We start from the raw sequence: 22,330 nt of genomic DNA on the forward strand, positions 1-22,330 counted from the left end.
ACACACACACACACACCTCTGGGATCCCAGGATTCCGGGGCCTTAGAGGCTATCAGTTGTAGCCCCGGGGTGTGAGTGTGCTCTGCAAATCAGAGATCCAGGCTAGCTCACTCCTACTGCACCAGTCTCAAACCTGAGAGCCCACTCCAACTGAGTCCCTTCAGCATCCATTCCTGGGATGCATCTGGAAGAGAAATCACTGGTTGGAACTGCTATTTTAAAATTATTAAAATAATTTGCATAGCTAAATTGTAGATCTAAGGCTTCTATGAGTAGGAGAGTTAAGTGTCTGACAGGGTACCTATGAAAAAAGAGAGTGAAAGCTCCTTAAGTTCCACTCTTGGTGCAACCAGACAGCACACAAACGTGCGCACGCACGCACACGCACACACACACACACACACACACACACATGCATGCATGCAGCCCCATCAGCCATCTCCTTCTCTCTTCTCTGGGGACAATACCCCAGAATGTGCTAAGGCCCTCCAACAATGGAAACAGGCTGGTCAGAAGGGTTGCAGAAGCAGCTACTACGAAGGGTGACCTGGCTAAGCTGCCTCCAAGGTTGGTAAGAGGCAGGTGCAGCAGCTGCTCAGTGAGGAGGGACCCATGAATAGGTGGCAAAACTCTAAAGCCAGACAGGTTTGTTCATCATAAAGAACTGCCTAGCAAAGTGTCAGTGGCAGGGGGAAAACGAGTCAATAGGAAGACAGCCAGTGTTTATGCTTAAAGACTAGATGCCCTGCCCCCTGCCATTGGCAACAAGAAAGAGGAGACCCAGAATGACTGATGTATTTTTTTCAGACAAAGGCCAGACTTAAGACTCCTACAGAGGAAGGGCTGCTCTGTGTTCCTTCAAAGAGGACAGAGATAACAGACACCAGGCCCATAATGATCATCTGATAGGCTGGGGAGGCCAAAACACTTCCCAAAAGGAAATCAATAGTCTATTCTCTCAACCCAGCAGTCACCTATGTATGCACAGCTTCACTATTCAGACAGAGGGCCTGCCTCTAAGGTCATCCCAGGAGGACACAGCTCCAAATCTGGGGTCACTGACTTCCTAATAGCAAACGCCATGATCCCAAGTTTCAATCTCTGTGGAATGAGTCTCACCCCCACTAACTATCCAGTCACAAGATTCTCTGATCTTCCTGAGAGGCCATTTCCCGAAAACATAGTCATTTAGTGTAAACTTTGGTCAAGCCTAACTCTCTTTCCTTGGTCAATTCACCATCTACCTGGGATTTATTTACCCCTATGGGGTCTGGGAGATCTTAACATTTCCCTTCCTATCTCCTACCCTCCCCAAATCCACCCCCCCCCCAAAAAAAGACACATGGAAAAGTCCAAATAATAAATAATTGCCCATAAAAAATAAATTAACATGGAGCTTTCTAGCAGGGAAGCAAAGGAAAGGAAAGGCCACAAGGACAGGCAGGTGGGGGCTCAGTTCCATCCTTGTGAAGGTCTATTCTGGTCACAATTCCCTGACCTCTTGCTCACACACTGCAGTATCCCCATCCCAGCCTCTGCACACACACAATCTCACACCCTGGGAAGGGAGATCTGCTCAGAGACAACCACTGGGGAAAGACACAGAGATTGGTAATGCCCATTTTCTCTCATAATTTCCCCCAAATTCCAAAATAAATGCAGCTATGAAGACCAGGGACTTGGATTAGCTGGGCCTTCTCTTCACCCAACTAGAAGGAAACTTAAGGGTTCCATGGCTCTTCTCCTGGGCTCATCCCGATGTTCATACTAATAGTTGCCATGAACCACCACACTCTGATTTCCATTTAAAAACAATAAATTCATTTTTTAGTTTCCCCCTTCGTCTTTCCCACCCTCCCCTCCCACCACCACCCCTGCTCTGTTACATACACATACAGACATAAACATAAACACACACACACACACACACACACACACATACCTGGTCTGTTTCTTTCCTGCCCCTAAAAGGACTCCACTTCACATGAAATCTCAATCTGTTCTCCCCGCCCACCCTTCACTTACCCTTCTTCCTGCCCCTCCCCTCTCTAGGCCAAGCTAAGTCACCCAGTAAGGCAGCTCTCTTGGGAGAGAATGTTCCCAAAGACAGAAATGGGATGTGAGCTTCTACACCCAGATGGCAAGCAAGCAAGCACACAGCATAAGCAAGGCAGGCAGGAAGAGAGGCAAGCTGCCCTGCCCCTCCATTCCTGTTTTGGGTCCCTGATTTCCCGCTATTGCTGCTCTGTTGGCTTTTTTTTTTTTTTTTGCCTCTTTTGTTAAACAGCAACAGAGCCCTGCCATTGTGGTCAACCACCTTTCTTTGTCCTCTTCCTTTTCCCTCCTGCCAAGTGCCCTATTCTCAGAAAGCCCAGATTGCTGCCTTTCAGCTTGGTGGGCAACCTGCCAGGGGCCCCAAGTGAGGTGGAGAGGGGCTCCCCAGCTATTTCCCAGTGACCTCTATCACATCATCATCCTTATCCTCATCATCATTGGAGCTGAACCCCACCTCAGCAACCTCATGAGAGTCAAATGGAGGCACCTGGGACCGGAGGAGGCCCCCAGCTGGGTAGCCTGCATGTGGGGACACGTAGCCTGGGTAGACAGACATGCCCCGTGAAAGGTTGCTGGGCAAGACAGGGGAAGGAAAAGGCGCGAACATCCTCGGCTCAGACAGGAGTGGCTGTGAGAATGGGAGTGAGTAGTTGGGTAGTATCCCTGGAACAGAGGGGTTGAGCATGAAGGTGGGGTTGCTGGCAGTGACTGAGGTAGCCGTGGAAGAGGAACTGACGGGGCCTGCTGGCACCAGAGGGTCAGTAGTCACTGGAAACACCAGGCGGGCATCTGCCAGCAAATTGGACAGCTGGTAGTAGGAGGGGGTACTGCCCATAAACAAGGAGTTCTCCCCAGCCTGGGAGGTGAAGGGAGCGGTGAGGTTATGATTTAAGGAGACGGGTGGCATGGCAAACCCGCCAGAAAGTGGATACCCGTGTTCATACGGCTGCACGGGGGCTGGCAGGTGGCCCTTCCTAGACCGCCGGCGGGCTGACTCCTGGGCAGCAGGTGGTGTGGCCAACTTTCGCTTATGGCCCCGTAAGTCCAACACTGGGTTCCTGTCACCACAGGGCTGGCCGGTCACCAAGAGGGAACTATTGAGGCAATGACCCCCATGTCGAGGTTCAGTCCCGAGAGCTGTCCCAGGAACAGCACTGCTGTCCACAAGTTGGCCTGGGGGGCCAGGCAGGGCGGCATTGGAGCTTGGGGAGCTCTGTTGGGATTCCCTGGCGGCAGCCACATCTGCATACTGCTGGAGCTCACTGATGATCTCCGGGCTGTCTGGAGAGACGGGCCTGGCCAGCCCCTCAGGGTCAGGAGCTTTGGGTGATGAGGCACTGTGTCTGCCGTTGCTTGTGGACTCGAGAGAAGGCCCCTGGGAACCTGAAGAATAAAATGTAGGTAACTGAGAACCAGAATGGCCAGGGAGAGAAGGAGGGTATAGGAAAAATTTCATTAAAAAAATAATCTTGTCCCGTGGTCCCCCAAATTCAAAAAGTCTGATGTCCAAACAACATCCTCCAGGCAACTTTTCCCAGTCACAGAGAAAGAAATCCTTTGATCTAGGAAACAAGACATGTAACTTCTCTGCACCCCAGTTCCCTAAACTGTGAAATTGACCAAGGTGAATCCTAGGAGATAATGAATATGAAATGCTAAAAGATCATTCTAATAACTAGCTGGATTCCTTCTGAGAAGGGGCAGAGACAGCCAGTGACCAGGATGGGAGAGAAAAGGAAAATGAAGATTATTTTTTTTTTTAAGATTTTTAAAAAATTATTTATTTATTTGAGAGAGAGAGCACAATCAGGGGGAGTGGCAGAGGGAGAGGGAGAAGCAGACCCCCCGCTGAGCAGGGAGCCCGACGTGGGACTTGATCCCAGGACCCTGGGATCATGACCCGAGCCAAAGGCAGATGCTTAACGACTGAGCCACCCAGGTGCCCCGGAAAATGAAGTTTAAAAAGTGGTCCATCCTGGTTTAAAAACAAAACCAAATCCACGGCTGTGAAAAATGACTGGGACAAGTGGGGATACGGCCTGGATAGTAGGTAATATTATGGAGTTGTAAACTTTTGTTTTAGTGTGATAATGGTGTTGTGGCTAGGAGAATGGCCTTATTCTTAGGAGATGTGTGCTGAAGTATTTAAAGGTGAAGTGACATGACATCTTCAACTTCCAGATAGTTCCAGTAAGAGGAAGGGAGAGACAGAAGAAAGTTTACGAGAACAGTAACAGTCACTGGATGACTAGATGCGGGGTACATGGGTGCTATTCTTTCAACTTGTCTGTAGGTATGGAAATTGCCATAATAAAAATTGGGAACAAGAGCAGTGTAGTGCTCATACTCCATGGCAGGAGGATAGATGAGAGCCACTCCTGTACAGGGGAACCTGGCCAGACCTCTTAACACCGTTAATGTGCCACACACACACTCTTTGACCTGCGCTCTCTCTCTCTCTCTCAAGTAAATAAAGAAATCTTAAAAAAAAGAACGAAGAAAACTTATGTATATATATTTAACATAGAGACTCACACACACACACAGGTGCACACATACATACCGGTATATATATAACGTATCTCTAAAAAAAGCAAATGAGAGCAGCACCACCAGAAAGGAGCAACAGATGACTGGGTGCTTGGGGGAGGGGGAAGAACTTACTTTTTACTTTACCCCCCTTATACCTTTTGAATTATGAACCATGTACACATTATTCAAAAAATAAATTAATTACAAACCAAAACAAAACAAACAAAAATGTGCCGTGTAGGTCAATAGAAAGTAAAAGCCACTATACCTGAAGCAGCCATCCGACCATCTTCCGGGACCTTCGGTTTGCCAGTTGCCCGGACAGCAAAGATCCGCCCGTCACTAGTGCGGATGTACGTCCCTAAGAAGAAAACAGGAGGAAGACTGCTAGGAGCCACCATGCAAACAGCCAACTCTGGGAAACTCCAGGCTTAGGCACCATGGGCTGGGAAACAGCTATAAAATTAGGTCTCACACCCTCTCTCAAGACCCCTGAAATGACAAGTGTAGTGGCTGAGCTGTGGACCCGATGTTATTCATTCAATCCACAAACAGGGCACAATTACCACATATGAGGCATTGTCCTAAACACTGAAGAACACAGACAGAAAAGGGCCCTGTCTCATGGGGAGGAGACAGACAATGATGCCAGAAAATACTGGGAAAGGTTAATGCAATGGAGGAAATAAACGGGATGCTGGGAGAGAGTAAGTTGGCTGCCTTGGTTCTAGGCAAAGTACTCTGGCAAGGGTCCTCCTCTTGATCTGGGAGGAAAGAGCCTCATCGCCTCAACACCCTTTTCTCCCTTGGTAAGAATAATTCAAGACCAGCATTCAATTCCCACAGGGCACTAACCTACCTTCTCTGTCTTTTGATCAATCTCCTGGAAGGTCAGGGTTGCCTCTAAGTCAGAGGTCAGCAAACATTTTCTTAAAGGGCCAGTGAGCAAATATTTTTGCCTTTGTGGGCCAAAGTGTTGCAACCACTCAACTCTGCTACTATAGCATGAAAACAGCTGGGGTTGGCTGTGCTCCAAAGATCTTTATTTACGGACACTGAAATGTGAATTTCATATAATTTTCAGGTTCCACAAAATATTATTCTTTTTTTTTTTTCCAACTAATTGAAAATGTATAACCCATGCTTAGCTCACAGGTACAGAAACAGGAAGCAGGCAGGATTTGGCCCATGGGCCATAGTTTGCTAACCCATGCTCTAGGCTAGGAAGAGCCTAGTAAGGGGGCTGGGTATAATCTCTGTGTGTCATGTGCTTCATGGCATCTTTTCCCTGAGCCTAAAGGTACTTTGACCCAACAGAGGCTAGGGTAAAATCTCCTTGCTAAACAAAGAACCTCAGGGAGCCTCATACAGTAAAGGATGATATGAACGATAGGCTCAGATTACATCCTGACAATGTCCAGTCCAGAATTCTCATCCCAGCAATCTCATCTCCCTCTGTAAGGGGGCCACAGGCAGCAGACTTTTTAAATTACTACACTGAAGGGGCGCCTGGCTGGTGTAGTTGGTTAAGCATCCAACTCTTGGTTTGGCTCAGGTCGTGATCTCAGGGTCCTGGGATCGAGCCCTGCACTGGGTTCCACGCTCAGCGGGCAGTCTGCTTAGGACTCTCCCCATCTCCCTCTGCTCCTCCCCCACCCCTCTCTAAAATAAATAAATAAATCTTAAATTACCACACTCAAAATATCTGTCATGCAACCCACATATACTAATTCATCCACCCAACACACTTCCTAGTTGGAGACCTCCACCCCACTCTGAGCAAGTAGGTAAGATGACACAATAACATACATGTTAGTTTATAATCCATTCCACAGCTCCTTCCCTCCACTTTTGGTCTCCCTGTGTGTAGTTTAAATGCCAGGCACTAAGCTTTTGATGGTTAAGGTATCTATCTTGAATAAACAAATTGCACCTATATGACACATCTACTAGCTAAACAACTAGATAAGGAACCAGGCTGTCCCCATCCATGAAGTTCCCCTTTTAGAAATCCCAGAGTAATCCAGAAAACTGAACCTCGAGGGACCCTGCTTTTCCCTTCCCATGCCCTAATTCCAGCTCTTATGTTTTAAATTCACCAATGAAGAGTAAACCCACAGAACTCTAACCACCCCAATTCCTGGACTCTAACAGAGCCCCAAGTCTTCTCTCTCTCTCTCTCTTTACCCATCACCTCACTGTGCGGCCCTGGGGTGCTATGTACCCTCCAGGATCTGTGAGTAATAAACTTTATTTTTTCAAAGTTCACTGATGGTTTAGCTGAGGTAACATCTTGCAATCATAGTAAGAACCACAAGTGCCAGTCCAGCCATGACACTGGCTCTGACAAATGTCTGTGGGGACTTGCCACAATTACTAGGTGAGTGGTGAGGAACTTCTAGCTGATAGCATCACTATCAACAGGCTGAGACTGACACAAAACAGTGTCTATCCAAACCCACCTCAAGATTCTCCATAAAAACAATGGCAAATATGGGAATGCACGGACCCTAACTCTCTTCTTTTAAGCCACTGACAAATCTCTTCTGGGCCCACCCCAACTCTGCTAAGCTCCTAGAAATGTCTTTTTCTCATGCTTCTCCTACATGTGACACTCTATAGGATAATTCCTATCCTCCCTCCAGCTCAAGCCATATATATTTCTTCTGCTTCTCAGCCCCACACTCTGAACCAAAAGTAGAGGATGGGCATCTTAGGCTCTCACCTTTTGTCCCACGGATGATGTGGATGCTCTCACCAGCATTAATTCTTGCCTGTACATCTGTGGAGCTGTTGAGTCCAGGAATAACAATATCTAGTGAAGACAGAGACCTCAGATTTAGATTACCTGACTGAGAGGGAAAGAAGATGCAAAGTCCACATCCACCCCTGTTCCTCAGTGGCTTCCCTAAAGCCTCTCAGTAGAGTGGAGGTCTGAACCAAGGAGGATGGGGCAAGCAGGGCCTCCTCTCGCAGCTGTCTAGCAAAGAATACTAGGAAAATGAGAAACTTTTTAGAAATCCAATCATCTTTCTGATCAATTTCCTTTCATTTAATTAAAAATTCATAGAGTTTTAATTTGGAGAAAGTTCTAGTTCAGATGGTTATTTCTATGTTTGTTTATTTTCTTCCCCCCTAAGCTATCTGCATCCATCTGCTCCACAACACTTTAGGCCCCAAAAGTGGCCTCATCCTCTTCCTTGCTGGCATTACTCCACACCTAACTAAAGAATAAAAAGTATGTTCAAGAATCAGCAGAGAAGTAGGATCTCAAGAGGCTCTCTTTTTGTTTTTGCCCATTTCACAATGATTTTGCAATGGACCCACATTATTTTCATACTCAAAAAACAAGATATTTTTATTAAAATTTATGTACCATGAATATTTCTAGATAATACGATGAAACACAGCTCCACGAAATGCTTTCCTTCCCAATTACCCTGAATCACAGAACCAATCGCAGAGACAGACAGGCTGCCAGCCTCCTACCACAGGCCCACTATGCTCAACCTGTATCAAACTCACAAAGAAAGAAGCAAGTGACTTTCAGGTCTTCTAATTAAGTAGGGAGGTTGACAGGCATCCTTTATACCCAGCTGACCCTATAGTCAGGCAGGACTCAACACATTCACACCTCTCTCAGACCAACCCTGTGTCCCAGTGACATTTCCATAATCTCTGCAGTGCTCACAGTCTATCCCACATATCACATTTAAGAAAACCCAGTACTATAACCCAGTGTTATAATTCTTAAGATATTCCATTAGACTGCAAATTCCTCAAGATCAGGGACTATCTTCTCTATTTTTACCCACAGTGCTAACGTAGTAAGGCCCAGAACACAAAAGGTGTTTAATAAATACTTCCTGAATGAACAAAGTAAAGGGACAGGCAGCCCTGGAAGAGGACCTAGGAGTTCCCAACCTGTTGTGGTGACCACCTTCTGCACAAGGACCCCCGCACGCTGCAGGTAGTTGATCGGGAAGTTCATAGCTGGATTTGTGCTGGAGGCAGAGCTTACACTGCCTCCCAGTGGGACATGCCGGGGCATCATGGGGATGGGAGTGGACTGCACAGGACGAACACTGGCCACAGGCTTCTCATCACTCTTCAGTGTTGGCTGCCTGTGAGGGAAGGACAAACACACTAAGAGTTCGGCAGAAGAACCCTTACTTACTGTTCTGCAAAGGCTGCAGAGCTTCTCCAGATTCCCCCATTCTACAGCCTCACTTGCTGCTAAGAAGGATCAAAGAACCTGCAGAGTATGGCCAGTTCAAAAGGAGACTAGGGGCAGGACCAAGATCAAATGGCAGCAAGGGATAAAACCTCTTAGATTCTAAGAAGAATCAGATGTTGGTGGAATAATACCTTTTTGGAGATGTGAGGTGACATTTACTCCTTTAGAATTTGGACTGTTTATATACATTAGGAATTAGTCCTTGAGGGAAGTTAGGAAGAGGTAAAGATGCAATAAGGAAGGAAAAGTTCTTCAGAACACAGTGCATGCCAAGTTGAAGACAAATAGGTGGAATTTTCCCCCTCACCCAAGTAAAAAGGGCCACGTGATGCCACACATTCAGGTGATCTTGAGAGAGCATCTGTCCAACTTCAACCATCTTTACTCTCTGGAACCTCAAGTTTCTCTAAGTAATGCAGACACCTCTCTCTCTTCCATATTACCTTTCATTGGGCTCCTCCAGGGGCCAGTGTCCAAAGTGCCCCTCTAAGTCATGACTACCACAAAAGCAGTGGCCACGAAAAAGCTGTTCACAGAATCCAGGCTTCTGAATGGCACATGGCCATCGCCAGCCTGAGCACACTGGCTGTGCATGTCTTATGCCAGCATGCCAAATGGTCAGTGATGCACTCCTCATTCTCCACTTTCTTTTCAACTGGATGTTGGTACCTTGAGAAAGCTACTCCTGATTTAAGATTTTTTTTTCTATAAGCTCTCTGAAGTTTCGTGCCTTTGGTCTTTAGTTTCGGGGGAGAACTTCCTTGGATTGGTATATTCTTCCTTACCTGACTGAAGAACATTGCTCTGAGGTTGCTATAGGCACCTTTGGGCAGCCCTCTGGGCCCTATCTGGACTCCCACATTCCCAGATAGGCCACATAGCACCCCAAGTTCACCACGTCTGGGTCCCTTTTCCTCAATCTGCCCAGGGTGGCTTTTCAGGAGGTAGGGGCTCTGGTCAGATGTCAGTGGGACTCTCCCCAGGATCCAAAGTCAAATCAGGGTAAAAGTCAGGAAAACAGGAACCCAGCCCAAGCCCCCTACTCTGGAGGAGCTGAAGCGAGGAAATTGGGCAGGAAACCCTCCTCACATACACCCAGATGGGATGAGGAATCAGCAGGATCATAGTATGGCTCATCAAGTATTGTGAGAGGCTAGTGCCTCCCACGGGGCCAGAGCTGGACCAGAAAAGGAGCTGACATCGCCTCAGAGACCAGCCCATTTGTCACATCTTCCCCCAAGATGGCTTTTCTCCCACTGAGTTCAGGCTTTGTCCATTCCTGTTGTTACATGGGAAAGGCCAGAAAAGAGAACAAAAGAGGTGGAGGACAAGAAAGGAGAACATTCCCAGCCAACAGTATCCTGGAAAATGACACAGAAATAAAGTCTGAAGGCTTTGAAATAGAATAACGTTTTTCTTGAAAGCAACTTATACTTAAAAAGTAGCAAATTTACTCACCAAATATTAGAGTCTTCCATAAAATTTACATGGTTTCAGCTCCTTTAGAATCTCATTTATCAGGTTTTTTTTTTTTTTAACATGGAATCTTCATAAGAAAAAAGTTTTAGGGCACCTGGGTGGCTCAGTCGGTTGAGCGTCTGCCTTCGGCTCAGGTCATGATCCCAGGGTCCTGGGATCGAGCCCCACATCGTGCTCCCTGCTCAGCCAGGAGCCTGCTTCTCCCTCTCCCTCTGCCCCAGTTCTCGCATGCTCTGCTCTTGCTCAATCTCTCTCAAATAAATAATCTTTTTTAAAAAAAGAAAAAAGTTTTAAATCCCCCTCAAATAAAATAATAATCTTTAATTCAAGATAATAAAAAAATTTTTAAACAAACCACTCAATCAGGCAGCTAACCTGGTAAGGCCTATGAGGTACTTTGTCTTGAAATGAAAAAAAAAAATTAAACATAGATAAAGGTAATTTCTTACAAAGAGCCTCTCTCTTCACTCAGCAATTGGCTTCCAACGTGTTCATACTCTGAACAGTTCTAGAAGTTGTACTCAAGAAAAAGATTTTTTTCCTCAGGATCGTGGCACAACCACGGAATCAAATCCCATTAAGAGTAGGAGAATTCCTTGACTGCAATCCAGGACTCACAAAAGACTTGGCCTTCACCCTTGAACTTCACTGCTTAAGCAAGATCTAGGCCCAAGGCACTATGGATATGAAGGCAGCTGTGCGGGAGGGTTGGGCCTCTGTGTCTTAGAAAGCTGCACCTTCTCCAGGAGTTCAGAAAGACTCTTCTAAGGCACAAGGCCAGTGGCTCACTCTTCCAGCCAGAGCCACTACTTAAAACACCAGGGCTGCTGAACTGCTTCGGCACCTCATCCAAGAGCAGAACCTGTCAGTTCACAACAGCCAACGAGCAAGTTGTAGGCTTTCCCTTTGTTTAAAAACAGAACCAGTCAAATGGTTTGGGCCTGGCCCAGCAGCAGACCGTCCTCCCATTTCAGTGACTCACCAGTTTCTCTGACTGAAAGCAGGGATGCTGGTCAGGCTCTGGTCACTGGCAGGGTAATACTGTGCATATGACGGGCGGGTGTAGGGGACGGATGTGCGCTTGTCTTCCTCATAGCTTTTCTTTGCTGCTTTTTTCTCAGCCTTGGTCAGCTTGTGATCCTTTCGGTTAAGGAGCAATGACTCATGCTCAAAAGGCTCCTGGGGACACAGGAGGATGTTGACTTAATTACCACTCTTTGTGCCAACATGACTGAAATACAATGAGGCTTTCTCTGAAAACAAAAAAGGGCTATCTCCAGCACTTGCAAAGAGCCTGCTCACAGACACACAGGCAGGTTTACTGTCTATTTGTCAAAAGTATAATTCACAACTCTAACCCAGCCTCACCTTTACAAAACCCAAGTCTGCCTTCTATATCAAAAGGATGGGAGCGGTTCAGAGAATTAACAGACTACATTTCTACAATTTTCCCCCTTCTTTCTGCTAGGAAAAACTCACACTGGCCAAATTATTCCACATGGCTGAGCTGAGCACTCCTAGGACAAGACTGGGGTGGGAATAGGTGGTTGGGGGACTGCATGTGGCAAGGAGAAGAATCAGCTTAGTTTAAGTCCTCTGCATGAAACAAAACCTCAGATAAGCCTCCCTCCAGGTTCTCACCTTGGTGATGAGGTGAGGGTACTTCAGACAGGCAAGTTGCAGGACTGGCTCCTTGATCCCCTTTATGTTCAAGGATGCTTGGGGAGCTGGCTCCTTCTCAACAAAGTGCAGTAGGTTCTCCACCTCTTTCCGGGTAAAGTTCAGCATTGGATTGAGATCATCTACCACTCGATCTAGAAGGGAGAAGACATGGAGAAAGTCACTACACAGCTGAGAAGACTACAAAAGCACAGCTACGAAGACTGTCAGAGAGAGAGGTTGTGGGGGGCATAATTGTCACTGATATCTAAACTACCTCAGGCTATCCCATACTTCAAAGTCAAAGACCAGGTGTGAGGCCCTGGTGAAATGGAAATACCAAAAAAGAAACCTGTACACCTAGCTCAGCTCTTTTCATTATACCTGTCCTCGACAAGTTGAGGTCAACCCCATCTTAAAGCAATTGTTTTTTTTTTTCTTTTTTAAAGATTTTATTTATTTATTTGACAGAGAGAGACAAAGAGAGAGAGGGAACACAAGCAGGGGGAGTGGGAGAGGGAGGAGCAGGCTTCCCGCTGAGCAGGGAGCCCGATGAAGGGCTCGATCCCAGGACCCTGGGATCATGACCTGAGCAGAAGGCAGACGCTTAACAAATGAGCCACTCAGGGGCCCCTTAAAGCAATTATTTGAATCGGAATGAGATGGGAGGAACTGCTTTCTGTGATTCAAAGCCTACCTGTGTTCCCACAGCCTGCCCCTCTCCTCCCACCACTGATACAATAAGGATAGTATTGAGCCTGAAAGATGCCCCACCTGACATGCCCTGCTTGGAAATCTGACGGTCATAGATCTTCTTTTCAAGGGTGAAATCAGCCACAAGGCGATAAATGTGACAGGGCTTTTTCTGGCCATAACGGTATACCCGACATACTGCCTGGGCATCATGGCAAGGGTTCCAGGAAGCATCAAACACCACCACTCGGTTGGCACCAATCAGATTCACACCCAAGCACCCGGCCCTTTAAAACACAAGCCAACAATCACAGAACTTTTAGTTACTAAAGACAGATTTTAAATTGGTTTCACTCTGTGACTCCTGCCCCAGTATTACCTCCTTTGTCCTAAGCACAACACATTGGAGGATTCTACTGTCCTGCTGATGAACAGTACATTCCTCAAGCACTGAAAAATATGCCCTGAAAATCCAACACAGAAGTATCTACCAGCTCAGAAAGAAAACCCACTCTCCACTCCTCTGTAACGGGTAAGGCCCCTGCATCCTGGTCACAGAGTAATGTCACTTGAAGGGAGACGTCTGCATGCAGATGTTTCTGGTGTGTTTAGTCTACCAGCCTTGGAAAATGACTAGTTCATACCCATCAAGGGCACTGTGATGGCAGAAAGCAGCACAGCCTTCAAACTGCTTGGCATGACAAATATTACTACCATCAGTCTTTTACAGTTACATTACACTTTCTACCTTTTTTTTTTTACACTTTCCACTTTTTAAAGCACTTTCACATTAATCACATCATCTAAGGCTCAGAACACTCCTGAGAGAAAAAGTTAATTATGCCCATTATTAATGAAGGTCTCAAAGAACTTCATGACACTATCATGATTACCCTCCTAACACAACTTCATTTTGGGGTCTCCTCTCTGACCTCAAAAACAAGTCACATACCTGAGCAGATCTCTTCTGACAGAACTCTGATGAGTCTTTGGGTATCTGCCTATGTGACCAACTGCCCTGAACACAGCCCTCTGACCTCCCCTCTCAGGATCCACTCACCTTGTGGACAGAAGGAACAGCCAGGTGGTGAGGTTGCTGGGATCATTGAACTGATTAATGAGCCGCTCCCTCTCAAAGGCAGGGGTGCTACCATCTAGCCCTAGGAGAGAAGAAAAACCACAAGAAATGGACAGATGAGGGCAGGGGTACACAGCAAAATCACTGGGCAAATGTGTTTTAAAAACAAAAGGAACAAATACACTACAATACCCAGATTCCACTCCCTTGGACATTCCATGGGTTTACAGTGAGACCCAGACACCTATAATTAAAAATACCCCCATGTGCAACAAGAATTATAAACTATGTTTCTCCCTTTAGTATTTTAGGTCAATTCTAAGGCCAGGGTTCCTAGACTTCAGGGGGCATAAGAAGAATCACCCTAAATAGGGAAGCTTGGTAAACACTGGCTCAGGGTGACCTCTCTGCCTCAGACCTGTAAATCCTGGTGAGTGCAGAAGGAGCAAGAGTTCTGTTTTGATATGGATGATGTCCCTCCATCAGGAATTTGCATTGTTACAAGCTCCTATGATTAAGAACTTGCTCTAAGGAGACATTAAAAGAAATAGATCTGGAGCAGTGGGACGGGGCATATGGTTGAAAAGAGGGAAGTTCAAAGGAAGAAGAAAAAGTAACCTTCAGTTAAGAAGAAGCATGAATAAGAGAGGAGGGGGGCTACATTTGTCACCCCAGAGAAAAGGGTGAAACTAAGGAGATGAAACACCACATGGAGAACTGGATTGCTACCGTTATAGGAAGCCTTAGTTTAATTGCCTGGTACTAGAAGCTCTCTCAGTTGACACCCAACCTACCTTTCCAACCTGAGTTCCCACAATTTCCAAGCACAGCTCAGCACTGACTCACTGGGCAAGCCTATAGTCAACACAAGGCTGTGGGCTAGACCCTGTGCTGGGGGTCTTCCTACTAGCCCCTGTCCCTCCATTCTCTAAATACTACCTTTAGGCCAGTGCTTCCCAACAAGGGTGATATCCCTGCCCCCACACCCTACAGGGGACATCTGGCAATGTGTGGAGACATTTTTGGTTGTTATCACTAGGTGGATGCCACTGCCACCTAATGAGCAGAGACCAGGGACGCTGCTAAACATCTTACAATGCACAGGTCAGCCTCCCTACAAAAAGAATTATCTGGCCCAAAGGTCAGTATCTGGACAGTAAGCATCTGAAGTTAGTATTTCTCAACTTTTGTTTTTCATTACTGCCCTCTTAAGGAGCCTTTTTATACATTTTTCTCCCAATCAACATTACCCTCAAGAATTTTTAAATACCACAGATATACTGTATATGTTTATTTACTGCATGCCTATTTGTGCTCTATACTTTTGAAAAGTTAAAAAAAAAAAATTTGTCCCCTCAAGAACTAATTTTCACCCCTTTAGGGACACTATCTCCACTATAGAGAATGCATGATCTGAGCTTATTTATATTCACTCTGCTCCTTCTTCCTAGAATGACCTTTGGGCCACACTAACTCTATATATTTAAATTCTCCCCATCTTTGCAAGTCTACTGCAAGTTCCACCTCCTCCAGGAAGCCTTCTCCAACCATCCTCCCCGCAATGATTCTGTTCTCCTTAGAACCTGTTAGGGCACTCGACCAGTGCTACTTTTTATTTGTCCTGGAGTTGTCAGATGAAGACAAGGCTTATGCCTTCTACTTCTCGGCTCTCCCCTATCTTGCCCAAGCTTCCCAGCCCCTAGTATAATGCCTCACACACAGCAGCTTGCTCTCAATATCTCCTTGCTCCTTGGCTACTCCAGATACTCCTATGCATTTGATGGAGAACAGAGTAGAAGATAAAAAGGCAGAGAAAGAAACAGAACCCTTAAGGAGACCCTGCCAAGACTCCAGCAACAAAGCAGCAATGAACTCACGGAAGTAGCTGACGTTTCGAACCCACTTCTGTACTCCTTGCCCATCAGCACCAGGTAGACAGGGCACTTCTCGTTTCCCTAGGAACTCCTCGATGAGAGCCAAGGTGGAAAGGCTCTGGCTGGAAGGGACAACATTTGGTTCAGAAGGCTCTCAGACCCAAGGGAATCTTGTTCCCCAATGGGCTCACCATCATGTGCAGCCTTCTGACAGTGGGAGCTTCCAGAACCTGTACCCCATGAGAGGTAACCCCACAAAGAACCACCAAGGGTGTTCTCCCTAGCTCATAATGGGAGCAGAGTCATCTATACACTTATTGTCAGCACCCCACTAAATCTGCTACCCTATTACTTCCTCAATTGAAAAATTCTGGGGTTTAGCTCAGTGCATAGTAACAAACAGCATCAGCTTTAAAAACTAACATTACATGAATATACATAAGATCTAATTATAGGTCACAATCAATATTATGGGTCTTACTAAGGAGACAGAATCACTTGGCTACTTTCAAGTTATACAGAGAGGCAGTCTCCTCAGAAGTGATAACTTGAAATGGAACACTAGACTCCCCCAGTTAGAATCACTGGTATCCTCTCAAAGTGTGTCACCCATGGAAACCCTCACTCTGCGAGGCTCCCAAGCCAGGCTCCTGCCATTTAGCTCTCATTGGAGCATAATCTAGTCAGAACAACAACAACAAAAACAATCAATTTTATATCTGTTTCCCTGAGGAGTCAGGTCTTGATGGACATCACAGTTCTGGCCAGACTGAGAATGTGACTCTGGAACAAATCACATTACTTATTTGACTTTATACACAAAGCATAAAAATAAATACATAAATACATAAACAAATAATTTTTTTTTAAAGTAAGTTACACACCCAACGTGGGGCTTGAACTTAAAACCCTGAAAGTAAGAACTGCATGCTCTACTGACCGACCCAGCCAGGTGCCCCCACAAAAATCTTTTAATTAAAAAAAATAAAAATAAAGGCTGGGGAAAGACCGAAGCACATTAGACCAGAAGTCAGCAAATGTCTTCTGTAAAGGGCCAGAAAGTAAATATTTTTAGGCTCTGTAGACCACATACAATCTGTCAAATATTCTTCTTCTTTTTTTAAAAAACCCTTTAAAAATGTAACAACTGGGTGCCTAGGTGGCTCAGTTGGTTGAAATGTCTGACTCTTGATTTTGGCTCAGGTCTCTCTTTTGGCTCTCAGGGTCGTGAGAGTGAGCCCCACGTTGGGCTCCATGCTTAGTGGGGAGTCTGTTTGTCCCTCTCCCTCCCCCTCTGGCTGCCCTACCACCACCCAGCTTGCTTACACGCACACTCTATCTAAAATAAATAAATAAAATCTTAAAAAAAAAAAAATGTAAAAACTAGCTCTCAGGCAGGCCACAGGCCAGATCTGACCTGGGCCATAATTTGAAGGATTAGACTATGACCTCTGATGTCAGTATTCCCCAATGTTTAAATTGTTCTCTGCAGAGAAATCACATTGGGCAAGATAAGAAACTCCAAGAAAGAGATGAAATGCACGAAAGTCCTCACAAGAAGCACTGGGCTGCAGAGGCATGAAGAAAAAAAAGTAGGGGGAGTTGTGGCGACCCCAGACGGTCTCACTCTGTAGGGGCTGTGTCACTCTACTACAGATACATGATGTCATAGGGGAATTTCTCTTCCTACCTGAACACAAGAATCTTGTCCCCAAGCTTCACACTTTCCTCAATCAGGTGGAAAAGCAGTACCATCTTGGGAGAGTTCTCTAAGACCCCAGTCTGGTAATTAGTCAAAAGGTCCTTGGCCTGCAGGAGAGAAATGAGGCAGCTTACAGCAGGTCCATGCCAGAACACTAGATATAAAATTCACTCCTCCCAAAGCAGAAGCTCATGGACAACTTTATAATCCCCCGCAGAGACCTTGGCAGTACAGTACACTGTGCAACCCCCACCCTTTCCCCACATAGGATATGTACCATTCTCAGCAGTGGTTTATGGGCACAGAAGGATCTGCTTGACTCACCCATTCATATGTGACAATGTTGTTGCCGCGCTCCTGGAAAGGGTTGAAGCCAACCCCCTGTAGGTATTTGCTGTTGGTTGCCTCTCCCATTGAGGAGGCCAAGGTGCTGTCCTCCCCCTTGCCTTTTGTTCCCTGTGACGGGCAGCGGGCACTAGTCCCCGCTGAGCCAAGCTCTTCCACATCTAGGTCTTGCTCATTGGCCAGACTCTCCTTCTGAAGGGCTTCATATAGCACATCCGGGTGATTCCAGATCTGAGGTTCAAGTTAAAGGAGAAGTGGCACAGGGCAGAGAACAGTCTAAGGGTATCCCAGGGAGTCTGGAAACATGCACTTGCTCAAACACACACCTCCCACAGCATACACTGTCACATCAAAAATCAAAGCATCTCCAACCCCCTCATAGCCAAAGAGCCTACACATTCATTTTAACTAACCAACTGTGATCGCCATAACACGAGTGGAAGAGTTCCTACCAGTGGGCATGCCCATATGTTTGGTACATAATCAGAAAGGCTATGTCAAAAGCCTTGCTTTCTTATTTAAATAAGAATAATAATGTTCCCGTTTTGCGTGGCTACAGCCGACTACTATATGAAACAAGACTAATCTCTCCCTATGGACAAATGTATCTGACTTACAGATGACCAACCAGAAGTCATTTCAGGGACTATTTCTGGCAGGAGTTGAGAAAGCCCAGGGTGCGGGGGACCAGAGGGGTGGGGTGGGGGGGGCAGGAAGGGCACGTTGGCACTGTAGCATCCTCAAAGACCATGTCTGCTATAGCTTCCTGGCCCTGGTCTAGGACTATAGCTACAAAAAAAAAAAAAACCATTTTGAAATCCCATCTGTCCCCTGACACACACCTTCAGCTGACTTATTAAAGCAGTGGTCAATGGGGAATAATACCCAATAGGTTGGCTGAGAGCTGTCAAAGAAACAGGTCCCTCATTACGCCAACAGGGAGCACATACTAAATATGTGCTAAAATGCTCACCTGTTCATGAAGCTTAGTGCTAAAGATACCTGGGCCCTTCTGTCCTCAAACCATCTCAAGCATTATCAGGATGAAAGAGATCTCAATCTCATTAAACACAGAATCAAACAGAAGGTACCCCAACAACTTGTCTAAGCTATGTATTTCTTGAATCTTGATTACACTAGCAGTCAAAAACTGCCCTACAATGTTCTTCCATTACCCCTTCTTTGCAAGGGAAAAAAATCAGTGAGAAAGGAAGTGATCTCTTAAATTTGGTACAAGTTGTTCAAATGAACTGCACAACCGCAAGGAGCACCAATTATATCTTAGGCTATGACTAGCACCCCCCCCTAGGAACTGTGCAGCACACACTGGCACATCTCTCCTTGGGGACCCCTATTCTCTGATGCAGCCAACCAAAGATGGCCCCTCTCACTTTATTCTTCCTTTATCAAGGACTCCCAGCAGAAATAACTCCCTTGGGACCATGTGCACCCTTCATCCATATGTCAGTATTCCCTGAGGCCTCAACATACCTTGCAGCACACGCAGAAAGCCTTAAGGGGGTTCAGCCCCAACCAGCCACTGCTACCACAGTCTCGGAAGCGGTCCATGAACTGTGTGTACAAATCTCGCTGGATCTTCGAGAGCCGCACCAGGATTACATTTTCTTCCTTGGCAGGGAGATGAATCTTCAGCACAGTGTGGCCTCTCCTACAAAGGCAGAGATCAGAATTGTCAAGCCTGTGTGGCCAGGATGGGTCAGTGCAGGAAAACAAAAGAACTCTGCATTTCTGCCACATCTCCTCTTGAGGATCTCCACATTCACAGCAGCCTTGCAATAATGAGGATTGGTTTAGCGACCCTCAGAGGAAACTCATTTTAAGGATAAGAACTAGAGCAAAGAGGACTGGGTGGCAGAGATTGGAAACTTCAGGTTCCTACCCAGATTCAGGGCTGTTTCTCTAAGCTTTCTGCACACATGCCCTCTTAACAAGGAAAAACAAGGGGATTGCTTTAGACTACCCTATCTACATCCACTGAGATGCTAAAACTGGTGAGGCCATGCCCCGAGAACCAGCACTTCTGTGTTTTCACTAAGTCAGCAAAAGGCTAGCTCTCTTTTGCTTCTCAGCAAGTAAGCAGGTGGCAGGTATCTCTAGAAACTTTAAAGATTAGCTTCTGAGGGAAGCACTTCTAGGCCAAACTTTCAGAGGACTGAAACAGCGGCTATCCATCATTTGTGTGCTAGTCAGGAAAAGCTACTCATTAAAAGGGAAGTTTTACTATCACCCACTAAGAAGGGACCCTTCTGTTGTAACAGTTCCCCTTTGGGAAAGCTCTGCATGCCCATTACACCAAGGTCTCTCTGAGGATTCAAAAGACAGGGCCCTAAAGATGGCTCACCTCTGCACAAAGCCCTCCAGGAGGCTGTGCAAGACATGGCTCCGGTACCGCATTAGGCGGACATCCTGAGGCGTGCTGTCAATACACTGTCCATTCAGGATAGGGCGCTCAAACATGTTGCTGAACTCCTGCCGGGTGCCGAGGAAGTCTGGGCGAACAAAGTCCACCATGCACCAGTACTCAATGAGGTTGTTCTGCAGCGGGTACCCGGTCAGCACCACCCGACGGCGAGAGCGAATGTTCTTCAGGGCCTGTGAGGTGCTGGCCTGGCAGTTTTTGATGCGGTGTCCCTCGTCACAAATCACCACATCAGGGCCAGGGCGGCATAAGGCCTTCTCAAACTCTAGGGAGGGAAGAGGATCCGGAGTCAGAGGGTGAGAGGGCCTGCTCTTAGTCAACAATATGAGAAGTAGGGGTGCACCCTGGAGGAGACAGAAGAAATGAAGGAAGCAGGAAAGCAAGAGTCAGCCCCCATTAGTGAAAGGGAGCCAACATCCAGGCTCCTGCGCATTTGGTGTGACATGGTAACCTGGACTATTGACTCTTGCAGTAAATACCTCTTTTCCCTCTTTCCTTTCCTTATTTTTGCTTTTTTTTCCTTTAGGCTAAAAGTAAAACACCTTGCATTCCTAGGGCTTAGGCCAACTGGGTAGCAGAGAGCGTGACTTCATAGAGTACCAGACTAGGATTAAAAACGGGTCTGGGTGAGACTGATGGGAATCATCCAGACACTGCAGTCGGCTCTCACCCTCATCAGCGACTTGGCACCATCTGCAGGCTGGCTGGTGGGGAGTTAGCTAAAGGATAGAATCTTCCTGGAGTTACCTGCCAGTCATTGCTAAATGGCAAATTCATCCCAGCTCTACCACAGAAGCAAACCTAGAACAATCTACAGATGAAGAGACCTATAAAATGAAACGGCCACTGAACCTAAAAAAAACTTTCATCCCCAAATGGGCAAAAACCCCTTAGAAGAGGAAACAGAACTACAACTATGAGAAGAATGGCTTTCCCTAAAAAAAAGGAGGTAAATTCTTTTATAAATTCATAATATTATTACCAAACTGTATGCTAGTGATTTAAATACTTTATAAATATTTTCTTAATGCTATCCCAGAACACCTCTAAGGCGAGGGGGGGGGGAACAGTCACTCTCCCAGCTGCTCTGTGAGAGAAACAGGGCCAAATGGGCAGGGGAGTCTCCTTGAGCCAGCCTGTGCATGGCCCACCCAGAATTCCACAGCAGGCAAGGGAAGCAGCACCTTCTGAGAGCCAGGGGAGGTCATCCCACCGATCTTAGGGACCAAGATTTCTGGCACGTGACAATACAACTCATATCAATAACCTTCAAATTTCACTTGGTGCTACTACAGACACTATTTCCTTTCTCCTAAAACACCACCCCTAAGGGTATCCCAGGGATAGGCTGCCCACCTCTCCGAAACTCCTGCTGTCGATCTTCCTCATCCAGATCAATGATGACCGGGTGAGAACGTTTCTTGGTTTTCTTCGATCTACCTGTGGCAAAGGATTTCTTCAGGGTGAGGAGTCTGTACATTTCGTACCCCATCAGCAGTACCCCACCCTCTGACACCCAATCAGCCATCACTTTAGCACGAGCTGCCATTGTCCTGCAAGAGTGAACAGAGAAAAAATTACTGCTTCCACTGCTCCCCAGGAAGAACTGCTCACAAGCAGAGCCGTCCTGATATACATTCAGTGGCGGCATCGCCGTGGCTGGCCAGCTGTCCAAGGACTCCCCAGCATCCCAGAGACGCTCATGTCACTGAGGATGGACTGGGTCACCAATGACAGTTACACAGCAGAAAAACAGAAGTGCAACGGCACAAGGCAAGCAAAAGTGACAACTCCTGGGACGCCGGGGTGGCTCAGTTGGTTAAGCGTCTGACTCTTGATTTTGGCTCAAGTCATGGTCTCAGGGTTGTGAGATTGAACCCCATGTTGGGCTCCGTGCTGGGCGTGAAGCCTGCTTAAGATTCTCTCTCTCCCTCCACTCCCACCCATGCCCTCTCCATCTCTTAAAAAAAAAAAAAAAAAAGGTGACAACTCCCTTGGATCTACATGCATGGCTACAATTCTACGTTTGAATTTTTTTTTTTTTAAAGATTTTATTTATTTTTTAGAGAGCGAGCGAGAGAGAAACAGCGTGAGAGGGGAGAGGGTCAGAGGGAGAAGCAGGCTCCCCGCTGAGCCGGGAGCCCGATGTGGGACTCGATCCCAGGACCCTGGGATCATGACCTGAGCCGAAGGCAGACGCTTAACCATCTGAGCCACCCAGGTGCCCCAATTCTAC

At 46.5% G+C, this 22,330-nt stretch overlaps 1 protein-coding gene across 1 annotated transcript in view; it reads right to left on the reverse strand.

The window, feature by feature from the left end:
- Window positions 1-1,910: 1,910 nt before the first annotated feature.
- Window positions 1,911-22,330, reverse strand: part of RAD54L2 (RAD54 like 2) — a 73,165-nt gene continuing 52,745 nt past the window's right edge. The window contains exons 8-21 of the mRNA XM_021695224.2: window positions 21,451-21,647; window positions 20,017-20,359; window positions 19,146-19,323; window positions 17,634-17,885; window positions 17,298-17,416; window positions 15,611-15,729; window positions 13,716-13,815; window positions 12,737-12,942; window positions 11,945-12,117; window positions 11,286-11,482; window positions 8,512-8,711; window positions 7,313-7,402; window positions 4,856-4,948; window positions 1,911-3,438 (exon numbers count right to left, since the gene is read on the reverse strand). Of these exons, the coding sequence (XP_021550899.1) occupies window positions 2,444-3,438; window positions 4,856-4,948; window positions 7,313-7,402; window positions 8,512-8,711; window positions 11,286-11,482; window positions 11,945-12,117; window positions 12,737-12,942; window positions 13,716-13,815; window positions 15,611-15,729; window positions 17,298-17,416; window positions 17,634-17,885; window positions 19,146-19,323; window positions 20,017-20,359; window positions 21,451-21,647 (3,262 nt within the window). The 3' untranslated portion in view covers window positions 1,911-2,443. The remainder of the gene's footprint in view (window positions 3,439-4,855; window positions 4,949-7,312; window positions 7,403-8,511; window positions 8,712-11,285; window positions 11,483-11,944; window positions 12,118-12,736; window positions 12,943-13,715; window positions 13,816-15,610; window positions 15,730-17,297; window positions 17,417-17,633; window positions 17,886-19,145; window positions 19,324-20,016; window positions 20,360-21,450; window positions 21,648-22,330) is intronic.

This window comes from Neomonachus schauinslandi, chromosome 1, assembly GCF_002201575.2.
Source record: "Neomonachus schauinslandi chromosome 1, ASM220157v2, whole genome shotgun sequence".
NCBI classification, from domain to species: Eukaryota; Metazoa; Chordata; class Mammalia; order Carnivora; family Phocidae; genus Neomonachus; species Neomonachus schauinslandi.